The 14,432-nt window shown below is 38.8% G+C and overlaps 1 protein-coding gene across 3 annotated transcripts in view; it reads left to right on the top strand.

Moving 5' to 3' along the window:
- Nucleotides 1–1,492: 1,492 nt before the first annotated feature.
- Nucleotides 1,493–14,432, top strand: part of myom2a (myomesin 2a) — a 49,144-nt gene continuing 36,204 nt past the window's right edge. The window contains exons 1-10 of one of the 3 annotated variants that reach the window (XM_047043474.1): nucleotides 1,495–1,595; nucleotides 2,244–2,372; nucleotides 3,429–3,521; nucleotides 4,142–4,277; nucleotides 6,534–6,688; nucleotides 7,258–7,350; nucleotides 8,369–8,457; nucleotides 8,599–8,643; nucleotides 12,836–13,000; nucleotides 13,088–13,249. In XM_047043474.1, coding sequence (XP_046899430.1) covers nucleotides 2,266–2,372; nucleotides 3,429–3,521; nucleotides 4,142–4,277; nucleotides 6,534–6,688; nucleotides 7,258–7,350; nucleotides 8,369–8,457; nucleotides 8,599–8,643; nucleotides 12,836–13,000; nucleotides 13,088–13,249 — 1,045 coding nt within the window. In that variant the 5' untranslated portion in view covers nucleotides 1,495–1,595; nucleotides 2,244–2,265. Of the gene's footprint in view, nucleotides 1,596–2,243; nucleotides 2,373–3,428; nucleotides 3,522–4,141; nucleotides 4,278–6,533; nucleotides 6,689–7,257; nucleotides 7,351–8,368; nucleotides 8,458–8,598; nucleotides 8,644–12,835; nucleotides 13,001–13,087; nucleotides 13,250–14,432 lie in introns of all 3 variants that reach the window. The other 2 variants (XM_047043476.1, XM_047043475.1) reach the window with 2 other exon arrangements.

Below are 14,432 nucleotides of genomic sequence, written 5' to 3'. Positions count from 1 at the left end.
TAAAACTTTAAATGGAAACATTTCCTCCACTATTTATGCTGCTACAAGCGTGTTTATCTCTGCTTTGGTAACCTGCTTTTGAAAGTCAAGTCGTGGCTGCTTTGCTGGTGTCGGCAACAATGGCAAAGGCAACGTTTTATCGGCGTCAGTGTCACTCAGGGTCCTGGGATCTTTTAGCTACTAGCCTACTAGTCTTGAGTTAGCATGGAGCCGTTGAAGATGTTGACAGAATAGAGGTTGTGTTCGCGGCGGTGGAGGTGTTTTTGGCGTGGGCACAATGTACCTTGTACAGTTACGTTTTTGTCCTTTCGCGCAACTAATACGAAGAGATGTGCATACTTCCATCCCTCAAAAGACGCCCTAAACGGCTCTGCCCTTCTTGCTTCGCCTCCTGAACTCTGGGGCAAAGTCAAGTGACGGGTGTTACGCAAACACGTATTAAGAAAAGTTTGATTTTTTATTTTTTTCTCCTCCCGATATGCAGATCGCAGTAATGCAAGCATGGCCGGCGCAGGCACCTTTGCCGCACTAGGCGAGATGTTTCAACTGCACATCTGCTTCATCTGCCCTAACACCAGTGTGATCTGTCACACAGTCAAACTTTCCCACCACCCCTAACCTCTCCAAAGCCACCAAACTTGAGATAAACAAAGACTCTTCAAGAGTGTGCGAGACAGTTGCCTGCACGAATAACCCTAGACAAATTGGATTCCTAGCATTGTTTTTGCATTCTTGTATTAATCCACCTCTTCTATCTTGAAAAGATATAACATATAAAGATACAACATATAGTATCTGGATAAAGATGGAGGAAAAACAAAAATTCTAACACAGAAAACAACTGTAATGATATCATACATTTTCAAAAGACAGTTCCTGTGATCTATAATCCCTGCCAAATGGTAACAACCCACTGGCTCACATATATTAATGTTACGGTGTATTGGTATTACAGTTAACTTTATCTGGGGGTTTAAAAATAGCTACCGACAAGTGTATGGGTCGCATAGTCTGTTGTGGGTGAGCATCAACCCTAAAAAGGAATCCTATCAGTTAATACGAGTTAATACAATCTCTTAACAAACATAATTATAAAAATGTGCATGCAGTCAGCATTGAATATTTTAGTCCATATGGATCCCATACAATTGAGAAGTTGATCCTGCAATTATATGCAAATTCACCTCAAAAAACAATATTATCGATTTTAAAATAATAATTTCGCAAAAAGCATCTTTTAATACAGGGCGATCACCTGGACACAAATGTGTACAGTGCGCTACATGTCGCATCAGTTTCTTCAACTCATTCCAAAAAATCTAATAATCTAAATAATCCCCTATTTTATCCATGAAATAAACTGTCATTCTCCTATAAAAGAGTGATTCTATTATTTGCAGTCGTTAATTTAGACAATAAGCAGCACGAAAATTTGGGTAAATGCTATATATAGTTTGAAGTGCAACCATATATGGGGCGGACAAGGGTAACTGCATTCCTACTGTCAGGGTAATATTTTTGTTACCATCAGCAAGTGCTTCCCAAGTGGCATCAAGTTGGTCTACCACTGCTTTGCGCTGTTTTAATCTCTTGGGGTAAGTCGCTTTTCAAATTCGTATATTTTATATTAAACAGTCCTACGCCCGTGTTCATGTGTAGCCTACTAATCAATGTCTCAAACTGACTGACATTTTGTTTGTAGACATCGTAATATTGGGAAAGACCTTTTGTCTTCGCTGAGGGAAAAGGGTTGTGAGACTACAGCTGTAGGACTTTCACTGGGTGGTAGTTACATGCCTGTGAATTAAGTTGCTGACTTGAATTTGTTTGAGTTTATGCCTTTTTTTTGTCAATAATTGATGATTAGAGATAATTATCATGCATTGGACACGTGAAACACCATGTGGATTTTTTGTTGTTGTCATATTCCTTATTGAAATTAAATAACATAGGCTTAATGAATGTATTTGGCGTTGTTTAGTGTAGTTGTTTAATGTATTTTTCTGTTAGCAACCGTGTAGTATTATGTAGGCCTAAATAGTAAAACTATTTCAAGGTAATCCATTGTATGACTGAAATTTGATTTGTAAATAACTACCACATCCCAGGTAAAATGCAAAGAGTAGGTTTTATTCTTGATTAAAATACCCCTTTCAAATAATAATACTTTGTTTAAAATATTCTGTAGCATGTAATGTATTAGTAAACTATTATTATTACTTTCCCTCACCTGGTGTTGCCAGGTCTCCTTGAAGTGTTCCCGACATGGCTACCAAAGTCATGCCTTTATATCAGGAGAAGCATGTGACCCAAATCAGCAATGATTATCGCAGTATTCACTCTAAGCATGTTGTCAAGGAGCACACCTCAAGGTAGGGTGTCAGAGTTAACTTGCTGCACATTTGAGCATAGCTGTACATTTTACATTTAGTCATTTTGGCAGATGCTCTCATCCAGAGCGTTTTTGGAGCTATTGTGATGGCAGAAACATAGTTTGAATGTACAAATATTTAAAAGTTTGATGCTATGGAGGGTGGGTGCTTGGAGATCAATGTCCGGGTTTCCCAGATTCGTTAAGAAGCTCTTAACGCTAAGAGCGTCTTAAGAACGTTGTAAGAACGCTCTTGGAACGTTCTTAAGAAGATCTTAGTGTTAAGAGCTTCTTAACGAATCTGGGAAACCCGGCCAATGTTAGTTTCTTTCAAGGTGTTGCAGGTGCTCAAAAGACCCATAGCACTTAATTTCAACCGTCCACCATTAGCCATTAACCATCTGATGCTCTGCATTTTTGGCAGGCTTCAATGTGGCTGAAAGTTCCTTTCATGCGTTGCTTCAGGGCTGCCCAAACTCCCAACTGCACCAACCATTTAGTGGTGACACTTTGCATGATGCTTGAAGCTCAAGTCCACATTTATTTTATGCAAGTGGAGCCTCAAGCTTCAAGATTTCTCACTCTGCAAATGCTAGTTGAGGACTTGGTGAAATGGGCCATTGTTTGTTTATAGCCAATGTCATATGCTATACTTTATAGTGTGCTTTCTTTTGCCTCACTCATTTGTATGGAGCCAAATTGTAAACACAATCTCAAAACCTTGTCTCTTCATAAACCCAAATGAACTAACTTCATTTGTACATGTCAAGACATGGATCAATAAACTATTACTCAAAATGTTTTAATATGAAAATGATTTGTGAAAATCGCATAAAACCTATTATGGAGAGATCCAAGGGGTGTCATTCGTTTTTATTCAATTTGAAATGTGATTTCTTCCATTGTCACCCTTTGCATTCTGTATAAAAAAAATTACACTTATATTATACACTTAAATACAATCCCATTGTCCAACATAGTTTAGTTACTGAAGTAGTAGAGGCAAGGATGCATTACTAACTATATTTCAAATTTCTGTTATTGGCTGTCTCCACAGGAAATCAAACTTTAAATCAGTGAACCAGGTGCAGGCCAAGGCCACAGAGGCTATGGCAGAACCAGCCTATACGATACCGGTGTTCCGGCAAAGGTAGATCCAATTGGCTAAAGCTCCGTGCTACCATATGTCATGCTATTTTAGGTGTAAGGAAATACTGAACTACACTCAGTAGATGACAGCTTAGCAAAAAGAGCACCAGCATCCTCTTTACTGACTATGAGAAAAAACTTTTGTCGTAGAGAGAATAAATTAAGGTTATTTACAGGAACATTTTAGGTTGGATTTTAAATCGTTTCACTGAAATGAGCAGACTATAACCCATTCATGCAAAACACATTTTTGAAAGTAATAATAATTAAGTAATTGTGGACCCTATCAGTTCTGAGCTGCAGCCATCTTGTTGTCTGTACAGGGCCCTTTTTAGAAACACATTTTCAGTCATTTAGATCCAGTGAGTCCAATCATACTGATATACTAGGGAAGTGACAGTGGCAAGCGATGAGAAGTTTATACTAGCTACATTTTTCTACATGAGCTGAACTAATATACTGTCTATTGGTTTGTAATACTACAGTACTAATTCACTACTTAGTTTATCTATTCTTTCATAATATGGTAAATTAAGGTATGGGATTTTGAAAGTAGACAGTAAGAAATAAAATCCTACAAATGTAGAGGATAATGAGATTTGATGTCTTCTCGATGTCTAGAAACGCTGATGAGGTAGACGAGTACCAGCGTGTGTCGAGCCATGTTGGGAAAGGGCTTGCTGCCATCCAGCAGGAACTCCACAGGATGAGAGTGGCAACTAAGACTCAAGTGGAGAACATTGCTATAAAGAATGAGGTAAAGTAGTGTCTAAAATGTCTTGTGGTCAATGTTTTGTCATGCTACATTTAGCATGTACTAATCTCTATGTCAATATAACCAAGGGAGCTTTATACCAATAATAAAGATACACGGCAACAAATAGAAAATAAATGTACAAGAAGGTAGCAACAGTGTTATTGTTTACCTTTTTGCAGATATAATAGAATCCATGGAATTGTTAACAATAAATAGAAATATTGCATGGAATGTAAAATAGGGACAATGTTGTATGGAATATATAAAGTTTATAGTCCTGTAAGAAGTGTGGTCTGGTAAATGTTAAAGACGAAGACTGGATTCCCAGATTTTTAGAAGCTCTTGGGTAGCAACTTTGTCAGACTGTTAGAGACTTTAAGACTCAGTACCACCTACCGAAGGGGGGGTGGGAGAATAGTCAATGACCAAGGCTTTAAGCTGTTGCCTATGTCGAGACATCTTCAGGAAGTGCATGGTGTAAACTTTTGAATGGCCCGGTCTTAACCTCTGCAATGTTTTGCTGCCATGAGTGGAACCTACCAAACCAGATTGTGATACACCTTGATAGGCTTGCTGTGACTCTCATCTACAGACGTTTGTATTTTTGGGCTCATATACATGTTGTCAAAGTTATAATAATGTGAAAACAGTATTCTATTTTAATTCAAAAATCTATTTGGTAAGTTAAGATAAACAGATATCAACTGAACTTGGAAAATTATCCAATTAGGGTGTTCTTTATTAGCCTGGTCCGAGCCAGACTCTCATACATTTCATTTGTACAGAGAGTTTGGGATTGCTCCATTGACAAGCGTTAACTTCCTTGAAGGCGGGTACTCTGTTGAAGTTTAAAACTATTAGATCTGCCTAGAGCCACTCTGGATCTGCCATAACCAATCGCTGGCGTTCGCCATAGCCAACTCCTTCACCACTTACGGAGCTAGCTGGAAAATCAAACTTTTCCCGAACCCCTTGGGGAGGAGAGCCACAACATCATGGCCACCAACAAAACTCTGCAAAGATTGTTCTTGCTCCGGCTTTAACTTTTGAATTATTAGGCAGCGTTGCCACAATGGACCGAATAGCTTTGCTCGCATCTTTCTCTGCCGCCATTACTGAACTACAACTCAAACTGCGCACAACATCAACGTAATCGTTCTCAGCCACTCCCTCTGTTCGCTGATTGGATCGGTAAAAAGTTGATTTGAAAAATCCGACTAATATGCCGAAATCCCAGACCTAGTACAGAAGCAAAATGGAAATTGAGCGGAAGTACATAGGAGGGCAGAGCCAGGCTAGTTATTTATAGGAACGTTAAGGGGAATTCATTTGGTGATAGGTATGGTGTATATTAATATGGTGCTCATTGCTATGTAGGACAATATCTAATTTGTAGCCTTCTCAAAAGCCTTATACAGACACTTCATTTAGCCCTGCCTCTCTCCTCCTCATAGCATTTAACAGCTACATACACAGAAATGGCACAAGGAAAGCTCATTGTGGGACTGCTAGTAGTGGCTCTAATTCTGCACCACGGCTGAATTTCGGGAAAGAGACTTCAGATACAGTATTAGGGGACCACTAAGGCCTATAAAAAAGCATCCAAAAACAGCATGCCATGGGACCTTTAATTGATAAAAAAAACAATTAAACTTTGTTTTAATTAGCTATGGACTATTAATTAATACATGAACTAATACATTTTTAAACATGGTTTCCAATTGGGAAAATACAGGATAGAGGCATATGGATTTATATACAAATTCTTTTGGAATGTTAATGTTAACTATTGATGTAGCTATTGTCGTTCTATTTGGATAATTTAGATTAAACACATTTTATATAGCAGAAGCCCAAACGTTTTAAATAAGGTACCATATAATTAAACACATTTGTCCTTATTGAATTTTTCTATCAACTTTGTTTTATTTATTGACAGATAGTGGTTAATAAATTAAGATAATATTGCAGCACACCAGAAAGTCTGAAGTAAAATCATCAATTCCTGTCGGTCAGTGTTTAAGTGTTATATAACTGGTTAAGCAACAACTCAGGTTTAGCCTGACAATTGGCCTGCCCTGGACCAGGTTTGTTTCCCGGCATTAGTTGCCATGGTAACTCATCTTATCCATGTTGAATTTTCTTTATGGAACTTAATCAGCTTTTATTATAAGGTCATTTGGAAAAAAAAAAATATTAAAAAATGAAAATGTTCTATTGGTGTGGAAACCATACATGCTTTTTGCTTCTTTCTAGGTTAAGTTAATGATGACTAAAACGGTTGAGTTGTGTGAAGAGGCTCACAAGCTCCCAGATTTTCTGGTGCCACTGAGGCCCCATACTGTTTGGGAGAAAACCCCTGTCAAGCTGTTCTGTACTGTACAGGGTCACCCCAGGCCTTTTGTCAAATGGTAAGAGCTCTCATTGGTCTTTATGCCACACATAGTGACACATTTTACATGAAGTACTTATACCTTTGTTGTCATACTGTGATTATGCTAATCACAAGATTTGACCATGAAGCGGAGCTGCAAGTGCTTTATTGCCTCAGTGGTATAGGTGCCTTTACTATTCCCACTTGGGCAGTAACACAAGCTCTACTGCTTTTCAACTCCCTTGTACTAACTGCAAAATTACATAATACCAAAAGCAATTGCTGATTCCCTGAGCAGACCTTCATAAGAAATATACTTGATCCAAAGGACACACACATTCACATGTTAATTAAAAACTTTTTCATTTACATTTGAAATATTTTACATTTAGATCATTATCCAAAGTTACCTGCTGTACACCTCAGTCATCATTTGTTATTGTTGTTTAATAAACCAGTACCATGGTATTTTATTCTTAATTTAAGAGACATTCACTTTAAGTCCTGAGGCTCTGTCATTCTTAGCCTCATTCACAATTATGTTGGTGGTTTTCAGTATTGAGTGAAAAAACGACCTTTGGTGACTGGTTGTTAATATTATTTTAGGTACAAAGGGGGCGTACTTGTCGACCCACTGAGCGCCCCAGGAAAGTACAAGATTGAGAGCAAGTATGGAGTGCACAGTCTCATAATTAGCAGGTAATGTTTCCCTTGTTCCATTAATGAGATTCCTTATATATATTTCCACCAAGTTTGGTGTCATTTATTGTACTCAGAATCAATATTAGTTTTCAATATTCAATATCAATGCTTAATTTCTTAATCAATTTGAGCCAATCAAAGGAGTGTAACCAAATTAACCCCATTGCTTCCATGTTTTCCACCTACAAACGAGTGTGTCCTTGTCTTTGTCACTGTCTCCTTAAGAGGTCATTGTGGCCTATTTCTAGTTAGAGTGAATGACTTAGTTATCTGAGAGTTGGTCTTAGTTGGGGGTTGTGGGTTGCATTTCATATTTAGTCTAAAGTTGAGCTGTGACGGCCACTGTTCTGGCACATGTCTTTAAGATGTCTCAGCTGTTCATGCCAAAGTGCTGACTTCCACGTCATTCGATCTATGACTCCCCCACCCCCAACCCCCAGCTCTCTCTTGCAATAACTCTTCTCCATCACAACGGTGCTGGAATCCTCATTTCGCACTCCCTCTGAACTCTAATGATTTTCAAAGCATTTTAAGAACAAAGTCCTGATCTTTAACATTATCCAATCTTGAAATCGATCAAATCTTTCATTTAGAAGGCTACATTACCCTATCTTTGGAAATAGACTTTAAAATAGTTGCTCCGTGCTGAAGGTCACATTTCTCCTTTCTATTCTCACCCTCCGTCTCTCCTTGCAGCCCTCAGAACCATGTCTGTTCCTCAGAGCTCCTTCTGTTTGATACGTTCCCAAGGCATGAGATCACTTTCCAAAAGGCAATGTCGCTTTTCCTTAGCCCATGTCATCAGACATTTGACTGGGGATTAAAAAGTTGGCCTTCAAAGGCATGAGTGTTTCCTCTGGGTGTTCAAAGTGCCTTTCTTTGAAAGAGGGGATAGTCAAATCAGCTACTCAGCTGATGCCACGCAACCCATTTCTGTCTGCTACACTTTAGCTATTATTATTATTGGAAATAATAGGTCCTTGAGCATTGTGCACACTATATTTCCTCACCATAGGTGTGTGGTGAGTGATACTGCAGAGTACAATGCTGTGGCAACTAACCATCATGGCTCAGCCACTAGCAAAGCAACTGTCACTGTCAAAAGTGAGTCCTCTTCATCCTCTTTATCTCTGTCTGTTTTTCTGTCGGTCTGTCTCTTTCTCTTATACAATAGAATGTGTGTAATCTTTTATTGTTTTTCAGATTTGTCATGCATTAATAATTCAAATGTGTATTTCTCTCTAGGACCAGGAGGAGGTGCTGTGGAGAACTCTCAGCTTTCTGATCAAGGTGAGAGACGTGAGGGAGGTAGGGAAGTGAAAGGAACAGTTCATCACACAAGTTTTTCCTCCTACCTGTAGTGCTTTTTATTCATGTAGATTGTTGTGTGCGTTGTCACATTTTAGATAGTAACTGTATAGATGTCTGCTTTCACTTGAATAATATGGAACTAGATTGGGATTGTCTTGTGGTGTTAAAAGTGCCCCAAAAATACAAAGAAACGTTTTCCTACTCCTTTGCTACATGAAACTCTTGACAAAAAGGATTTTCTTCACTGTGGATTATCTTGAGTAACTAGGTCATGATTTCTAGAAAGAGACATTGCTGTTGAGTTTTTCAAGTTTATATTATGGCACTTCAGTCTCTTTACCCCGTTGCCTTCTGGCAGGCGTTACCGCAGCATCCGGTCGCGCACACGCAGACTGGACAACAGTTTCTACCCAAGGGCCATCAGGCCTCTGAATGGACACTGATATGGACATTGATTTACTGCACACTAGTCACTTATACACTGTCACTTTCAGCTACTGGTTGCACTATCAGTAACATTGCACAACTGTACCTCACTGTACTTCGCCACTGTCGTAGATGTTTTTGAGAGAATCAATTGTTTAAGCTGAAGTCTGGTGAAGTATAGAGTTAATGTTTATTTGACGTAGGTGTAAACATAATAACGTTACCAACATAACATCATCAGCACACAAACATAAGACAATAACACAAAGACAATTCCATACAGCTCCATCTAGCATTCTAGAATGGAACCGGGAGAATCCAGCCCACCAGCACTACTCAGCTGATGGCCCTGAACCCCCCCAGAACATTCTTCAACAGACCACTTTATAGATACGACAGTTCTCAAAAGTCATTGGTCCATCCTACAAACATGAAACTATACCAAATCTCTTCTGTCATTGGTTAAATCCTTAGAACAATACAGTTGAATCCACTTTTTCTACAGACCAACTGTCTCTTCCCGTCAGGTGACAAGAACTCTTTCAGGTCACCCAGACTTCACGTCTCTTAAACTTCATGTCTCCTAGTTAGGTGTTATAAAACTACAGGTGGCATCTCTGCCAAATGAGTCGAATCAACATACATTGTATCAAGCTTCTTAACCAACTGTAAACTTCTCCTAAAACACATTGTACACTCATTGTACATAGGCCCAAAATTGCTTTCACATTTCCACACTTTTTCTTTTTGTACAATTAATGTCAACCAACAGTTCCTTAAAAAACTAAAATCTAGCTTCAATACAATTCCTAATCAAGATACAAAATGTCATAGTGTAGTTGTCGTCTCTCGTTGTGTGTGCACGTGTTAGGTAATTACCCTTCCGTAGTATCAATTTTGAAACTGCAATTTCTTCCTTCGCCACCATCGCTGTTGATTCTGTCTGTAATCTGTGACAAATGCCGATGCCATTTTCCCTGTCTCTCTGGACACTCACAAAACCACAGCCTTGATCTTTCCGATCCAAGCGCTGTCTTTCTGGCAATTTTGCAGACATTGTTCAACAGACGGCAGACCAGCACATTCGGAAGAAAAAATGATGTGTATTTTTATGGATTAGTTCTTTTCTTCTTATACTCCTCGTTGTTTCAAATAATCAGTTAACACAAAAGACAAACTTAAACAATTTCCTAACTTTCTTTAACTTCTCCTTCCTCACGTAAAAGAGAAGTCAGGATTCAAATTCAACATGGAAACCACCACATCAGATTAGACGTTTACACATCCATCTCAGTTCTGGTCGACAATCTGCAATTTGTCAATTTGGTTAGGATTTCTTAACCAATTTTTGCCACGCATTGGTCCACCACCAAACTAAGAATTAATCATAACACACATCTCAGTAGCAATAAACTCATGCAGAACTCGTAACCCCAAATGGGACTCAAGATCCTTTATACGACTTCAACGCAACGGGTCTCGAACCCTTTAACATGTATTAGTATACTTTAGTAATTACATGACTTCAATAGACCTAGATAGCTCATACAATTCCCTAAAATATTGCAATAACATGTATTTGTGAGAAAAAAAAATTGGTAACTAGATATGACAATTTCAACCAATCCATTCACAGATCAGGATCCACTGTGAATTTCGAGAACATTCCACATTACCCATACACTCATCCACACACCCATGGATGGACAACCATATGCACAATGCATATGACAACTGGCGCAGCAACATAAACTGGCCACATCTGCAGCTTTGAACAACATCAAAGACTTAACACAGACCACAACTGCATCTTTGAACTACTCAAAGACTAAACACAGAGGATTTACAGTAGGAATGTAGCAATATCACCATTTGGACCCAAATTAAGTAAATGTAAGAAATAGAATTGCACATCTATTTATCAGACTAAAATTGTACCATTCAAACAAAACCCCATCAAATTCAACAATAACTTCAGCCTCACCACAACTTCACTCAAAGTAATCAATCTCAGTAACTCACCACTTTCCCCTGTTCAAAATGCCGCATTGAACCACCTGACACTGAGGAAGAATCTAATTCTTGCCACTCACGAGTCCAGGTCGCACTTCAATGAACATCCTAGTGCCTCCTCCAAAACTGTCTTAGAAGTTTTTGAGAGAATCAATCGTTTAAGCTGAAGTCTGGTGAAGTATAGAGTTAATGTTTATTTGACGTAGGTGTGAACATAATAACGTTACCAACATAACATCATCAGCACACAAACATAAGACAATAACACAACGACAATTCCATACAGCTCCATCTAGCATTCTAGAATGGAACCGGGAGAATCCAGCCCACCAGCACTACTCAGCTGATGGCCCTGAACCCCCCCAGAACATTCTTCAACAGACCATTTTATAGATACGACAGTTCTCAAAAGTCATTGGTCCATCCTACAAACATGAAGCTCTACCAAATCTCTTCTGTCATTGGTTAAATCCTTAGAACAATACAGTTAAATCCACATTTTCTTCAGACCAACTGTCTTCCCCCCAGGTGACAAGAACTCTTTCAGGTCACCCAGACTTCACATCTCTTAGACTTCATGTCTCCTAGTTAGGTGTTATAAAACTACAGGTGGCTTCTCTACCAAATGAGTCGAATCAACATACATTGTATCAAGCTTCTTAACCAACTGTAAACTTCTCCTAAATCACATTCATTGTACATAGGCCCACAATTTCTTTCACACCACCAGGCTCCTGTATGGTCATTGACATAGTCACTGATCTGCAATTTTGCACTATTGTACTGTACTCCACTTAGGTTAGAATAGGTTATAGGGTTGAAATAGGTTTTATGTGCATTTAGGGTTAGTATAGTGTATCATTTATTGTTATCTGGAATTTAGGAAGTTTTAGTATTAGGGTTAGTATAGTCGATTGTTTATTGATATCTGTATATTTAGGAAGTTTCACTTATTTAAGCTCAGCATACATGTAGATGTAAATTATGTTCTGTGTACTTATATGTTATGTTATGCCAGGTGCTTGGGTTGTCTTGTCTTAAGAATTTCAGTGCCCAGTCTGACCTTGTGTTGTTCTGTGTACCTGACAAATAAAAGACTTGAACTTGAGTGTCATGAAGCTAGCCCAATCTAATTCCAATATATTCGAGAAAGGGCAGACATCTCTACAGCATGAACTGTCTGTTTATGTTGCACAACATGGTGTTGGAATTCAGCCTGGAGATGGCAGGCTTTGCTTGTGATGGGAGGCCACAAATAACTAAGGACTGATAAGCAGTGGAAGCTGTTGTGAGAATTACTTGTGTGCTGTTCAGATCCTGGGCCAGGAAGCAAAGGCTTCAAGTAAACTTGAATTCATATCTGAAGGAGCACTCCCTGTACCAGTTTTAATTGACTGAAAAAACCTTCAGTATATACACAGTGGAGCTAAATAAGAAACACCCTTTTGTGTTTCGTTTTGTAATAAAAATATTTATACATTCTCAGCTAATTGTATTTTAAGTTATATAACATATTCTTATGCACAATAATTGTGCATGCTTCTGTACATTGGACATATGAAATGTTGCAGGTTTGACCATATGATTTTCTATGTAATTAATTGTGAATCATATGAATCACCTATAATATAAAATATGTTGTCAATGTGTGAGTAAAGCATTTGATAGTATTAGAGTACTGTTTTGAAAGTTTCACATATTCGTTTGTAATTTATTTTTGTCCGGTGTGAAGTGCCCCACTTGACAGTGATCCACCCCAGTAAGCTGGATATCACCCTGATGGACATGTTTGGAGTGACGTTCGGAGTGGAAGGTGGCTCTGTCAGCCTTGTATGTACAATGGTAGTGGTCCCAGATCTACCAAATTTGCCACCACTTGCCGAGTGGTACCGAGATGGTAAGATTACTATAGCATTGCAAATGTTTTTGTTTAAATGTTTTTAATTTTGAAATGTAAATGGTACCTGTTCATTTATATTGTCAGATAAACTACTGAAGTCAGGGAAGTTGGCAGAGATGAAGATAGGTGGGGGTGTGGCTAGCCTTACTCTTCCCCACCTTGCCAAGGATGATGAGGGTCTCTATACCCTACGCATGTGGACAAAGGATGGCACCGCAGAACATAGTGCCTACCTGTTTGTCAGAGGTAGGAACATGTGACATACTACTGTAGAAAAAGTACTGTATTAGATATGCAGTGCACGAAAGCACACAGCTGAAAACAGGTTTTACTTTTGTAAATGTCACAGACAGGTAAGGCTTTAGTGTCTATGATATACCAGTTTATCAACTTCTCAAGAGTTTGATGCTGTATGTAGTATTTTTATGTACATTTAATGAGAACGTTTATTTACAACCCCAATTCCAGAAAAGTTGGGATGTTGAGTAAAATAAAATACAAAAATGAATACAATGATTTATAAATCTCATATACCCATTATGTTATTCACAATAAAACATATAAAAATAAGCTAATTTTTGAATTTGATGGCAGCAACATGTCTCAAAAAAGTTGGGACAAGGCCATGTTCACCACTGTGTAGCATCCCCTATTATTTTAATAGGGGGAAAACAGTCTATATCTGTCTAGGAACTGAGGAAGCCAGTTTCTGGAGTTGTGGGAGAGGAATGTTGTCCCTTTTGTGTCTGATACAGGATTCTTGCTGCTCCACAGTCCTCAGTCTTCTTTGTCATATTTTTCGTTTCATGATCCACCAAATGTTTTAAACTGGTGAAAGGTCTGGACTGCAGGCAGGCCAGTTTAGCACCCGGACTCTTCCACAACAAAGCCATGCAGTTGGAACAGATGCAGGGTGTGGTTTAATATTGTATCCTGAAATATGCAAGGCCTTCCCTGAAAAATATGTGGCCTGGATGCAAGCAAATGTCGCTCTAAAACCTGTATATACCTTTCAGCATTGATGGTGCCCTTCCAGATGTGCAAGTTAACCACTCTACAGGCACTAATGCACCCCCATACCATCAGAAATTCAGGCTTCTGACCTGAGCACTGATAACAAGCTTCTTTAGTCCGGAGGATGCAGCGTCCAAGGTTTCCCAAAATTATTTCAATTTGTCTGACCATAGAACAGTTTTACATTTAGTGGACATTCTCATCCAGAGCGACCTACAGTAAGTACAGGGACATTACCCCGAGGCAAGTAGGGTGAAGTGCCTTGCCCAAGAACACAACATAATTTTGCATGGCAGGAAATCAAACCAGCAACTTTCTGATTACAAGCCCGATTCCCTAACCGCTCAGCCACCTGACTCCTTAGTTTTCCCACTTTGTGTCAGTCCATTTTAAACGAGCTTTAACCCAGAGAAGA

This window comes from Hypomesus transpacificus, chromosome 21, assembly GCF_021917145.1.
Source record: "Hypomesus transpacificus isolate Combined female chromosome 21, fHypTra1, whole genome shotgun sequence".
NCBI classification, from domain to species: Eukaryota; Metazoa; Chordata; class Actinopteri; order Osmeriformes; family Osmeridae; genus Hypomesus; species Hypomesus transpacificus.
Note: the sequence above shows the minus strand (reverse complement) of the source record. Positions and strands in the feature narration are given on the sequence as shown.